This window comes from Aptenodytes forsteri, unplaced genomic scaffold (assembly GCF_000699145.1).
Source record: "Aptenodytes forsteri isolate BGI_AS27 unplaced genomic scaffold, ASM69914v1 Scaffold111, whole genome shotgun sequence".
NCBI lineage: Eukaryota > Metazoa > Chordata > Aves > Sphenisciformes > Spheniscidae > Aptenodytes > Aptenodytes forsteri.
Genome location: NW_008794710.1, coordinates 2,390,026 through 2,393,578, shown reverse-complemented (window position 1 = coordinate 2,393,578; position 3,553 = coordinate 2,390,026). Strand labels below are relative to the sequence as shown.

The 3,553-nt window shown below is 43.4% G+C and overlaps 1 protein-coding gene across 1 annotated transcript in view; it reads left to right on the top strand.

Annotated features, from left to right (window-relative positions):
• Positions 1-1,642: 1,642 nt before the first annotated feature.
• SLC2A9 (solute carrier family 2 member 9) overlaps positions 1,643-3,553 on the top strand; it is a 111,679-nt gene continuing 109,768 nt past the window's right edge. The window contains exon 1 of the mRNA XM_019470625.1: positions 1,643-1,705. Coding sequence (XP_019326170.1) covers positions 1,643-1,705 — 63 coding nt within the window. The remainder of the gene's footprint in view (positions 1,706-3,553) is intronic.

The window sequence follows — 3,553 nt, the reverse complement described above, 5'->3', positions numbered from 1 at the left end:
GAGAAGGATTCAGACATATTAAAAAAAAATGCAGTGAGGGAAGGGAGGGCAGACACAAGTTGTCCTTGCTAGTGGCTTAGCTGTGAGGTTGAGTTATGTCTCTTTAGATGCTCAGCTGTTTCTGACTGAGCCTGTGCTGTTTCTGTTTCAGTGCTATGCCCCATATACTCTTTGTCTTGTAAGTTCTTAAATTCCAGTTTAATCATGCTTTGTTTGTGCTCTGTCAGAACCTTCATTAATTTCATTATCCACATTATCTCTGTATGAAATACTGTATAGCATGCGGGTGCTGCAGTGAGCAAGTCTGACATTTTTGGTATGCTTGTTAAATGTGGCATGGGACAGGTGAACTCTTTGATGATGAGACTAAGTATCTCTCATAAAGTGAAATACATTTGCCTTGAAAGCTCTTTTTGAAGAGTAATTTAGCAGGAATTGACTAAGGCTCTTTGCAGCAGAGGGAAAGGAATTGTTTGCAGGTTTTCAGTATTGACTGCACTGGGAGGTAGAGAGGGAAGAAGGTAATTTTTCCGGCTTTAGCATTTATAGGATGCTGTCACGTCTCTAGCTTCTCTTGCTTAAAAGCTCAGCCTGATTTCTTGGAACCATCTGAAATAATGACCCCAGCACTGCCAATGGCAGTACTTCTATCAGACAGAATTCATTTTTAGAAAACCTCTTGCATGTGTGATGGCCTCAACACAATTTCTACTCCAACCTGCTGTTTCACTAAATTGACTGTTCCTCCCTGTGTATCATAGCTCACAATCTTGTAGACTCTTGTCTACAAGACAACTTATATTCAAGACTGGATCTATCGTTACCATAATGTCCAAGCAAGCAAAGATCTTGAAACATGCTGTCATCTCAAGATGCTGAGATAGAAGAACCCAGTAATCCATATTCCAAATGAACTGAACAGACTGACAGACTGCCCAAGATCATACAACGAAGCACAGTGTAAATGACAGATAATCCACTGTCTCCGAAACCCCAGAAATCTGTTTAGTTTCTTAATAAATGATGATTAAAATATCCTTTAACACTATTAAAGCACATATGGTTCTGTTCAGGCAAGAATTTTCTTGACAGAGCAGTAAATAAATGGACCCCTCCTTTGCAAATGCATTCAGGCAATGCCCCAGCTAATATAAGATCTAATAAACATTAGAATCACACCACTAATTAATCCAAATGTCCTGGCTGCAACCCAAGCATAGTAATGTAGTTCCACCTGAATATCTAAACTCCTTTTGTAGTTGCAGTGGTCTGATGTTCCTATTCTAACAGAGACAGCGCGTCCACTGAAGGGCCTGATATCATAGCTTTTTTCCTCTTCATGCTTTAGTTGTGCTAAGAACTACTATTCCTGCTCCAAAAAGCATGCTGCCCTCCGCATAGACTACTTAAACACAGTTAACATGTATTTTTGGTTGCTTTTAACTGCATTCAGTTTGGTGCTTCTGTGCCTTCCTGAATGAGGGTCTGACTTTTGAAGGGAGTAGCTAGGCTTCTTACACACTTTTTCAAGTCCTTCCTGTGTCAGATTTATGATTTTATTAAAAAAAAAACCTCCCTCAGCTGAACAGTACCACAACTTTCTCTCTTTTCTTCCTCAGTTATTACCTAACAAGGTAACAGAATGGAGAACAAACAGCAAAGCGACAGTGAGATGAAAGAAAATAAGGCAGTGAAGAAAAAAATGGTGAGTGAATTCCCCAAATCTTCTGCTAACACATTTATTTGCTATTTGGGGACTGGAGGCAGAAAATAACTATTTGGAACCTATATGAATACTTGCAGGCATGGGCTCAGCATCCTAAACACAGGAATGCTGCTGTTTCCTTTCTCCCTTTGGTACCTAGACTGCTAATGGCCTTACTGTGCAGCTGCATCACAGGCTTCTAATTTTGTTCTGTGTTTCTCTTTATATGTATGTCTGGTTTTGAACTAGCCAAAAAACTGTTTAGGCAAACCATTCTGGGATTGCGTGACTTTAGGATAGGTTAAAGCCTCACTTTTATGAGAGGGACTCCGTCACTGAGGACAGTGGTAACATTTTGGAGGAGAGTTTCTGTGCCTTCAAAAGGAAATTTGGGGAGGATGTATTGTGTGGAAAAAAAGCTTTGATTTTGTCTCTGACACCTTTCCTCTACAAGAATCCGCAAAGCTGTGCATTCTTCCCCTTTTTCCCCTTCCGCTCTGACTTGTAAGAGAAGAGCAAACTGATGCTTCTTTCCACGGGAACATGGAGATTTGAGCAAGGGGAAGCTGCCAGGATGAAAATTTGAGGGCTGTAGAAAGGAGCATGTGTTTAGTTTCTGTAACTTACTAACAGTGATTGTAAAAGGTCAAAAAATGCAAGTGTGCTAAGGTGAAAAACAATGTACGTATTAATCACACGCAGCCATATTATTTGTATTTGAGTATGAACTGAACTACTTGCACTGTGCTATTTAAAATGAAACTAAATAAAACACAGGTGTCTGATTCACCTCAAATACACTCCATGTATTTTAGAGGCTTGATTCTCCTAACTTGACTTTTTCACTGCTTATGACTATTCAAAGAGATTATAAATGATGTCCGGATCATCTATCTATGCTGACATTTCTCAATATGTACGATAATTTTACATGTTAATGAGTAGCATCTGGCTTTCTATTCAAACACTGCTCAGCTTGATCCGAGCCAAAGAAACTTCAAAGTTGCTGCATCATAACCTGCTTTCAAACCTCCAGTGCTTTATAGCATTACTTATTGTGTCTTTGAGAGCTCTAAGCTAGTTGTGAGGTATGTAGCATGTCAGAAGCAGAAACAGCACAGATTTACACCAATATTAACTGCAGTCATCCGGGAGTAGCTCCCAGACGCACTTAATACTCATCCATTGCCAACTAGGTGTAGTTTAACTCTTAGCAGTTCAAAATCCCCATGTTTGCAAATAGGTACCTTCAAAAGTTAATAGCCAAAAGCTTTTATCTTCCCCAGGTAGCACGTCTAATCACCGTCTGTTGCACAGCAGTACTGTGGCATGTCAGAGCTAAGCCTCCTAAGGCTGTGGAAACATCCATACACCGCGTAGTTAACATCTTAATTGGCTACAAGTCTTGTGGTATCTTCACTTTCCAGCCTCTGGCAACACGGGAAAACGCTTCCCCTCCTTACTCTAGCGTCTTGCTTACAGAAAGGCAGCCTAGGTCTCCAGACGGCACCCGCGGCGTGGGCGCCCCCTGCCAGCCGTGGTCCCCCAGCCCCCGTGCCACTCGGCGGGGGGCCGGGAGGAACACCCACTCGTGACACTTCCCTGCGCTGCCGGGTGGATGCCTGCTGAGGGAAGAGGCCTGCCGGGAAACCACACGCAGGGCGCCGGGCACGCACATTTGCTTCAGTTATGTACAAGCACGCAGATAAATGACCTCGGGCTGTTCCATCCTTTGAGCCCTGCCTGCAGCCCCCGGCCGGCGTGCGCCAGGCACCCACTCTCTCCCCTCCCGGGAGCCGCGTCCTCCCGCGGCCGGCGCTGCGAAACGGGGCCAGGGCTGCCGGCACC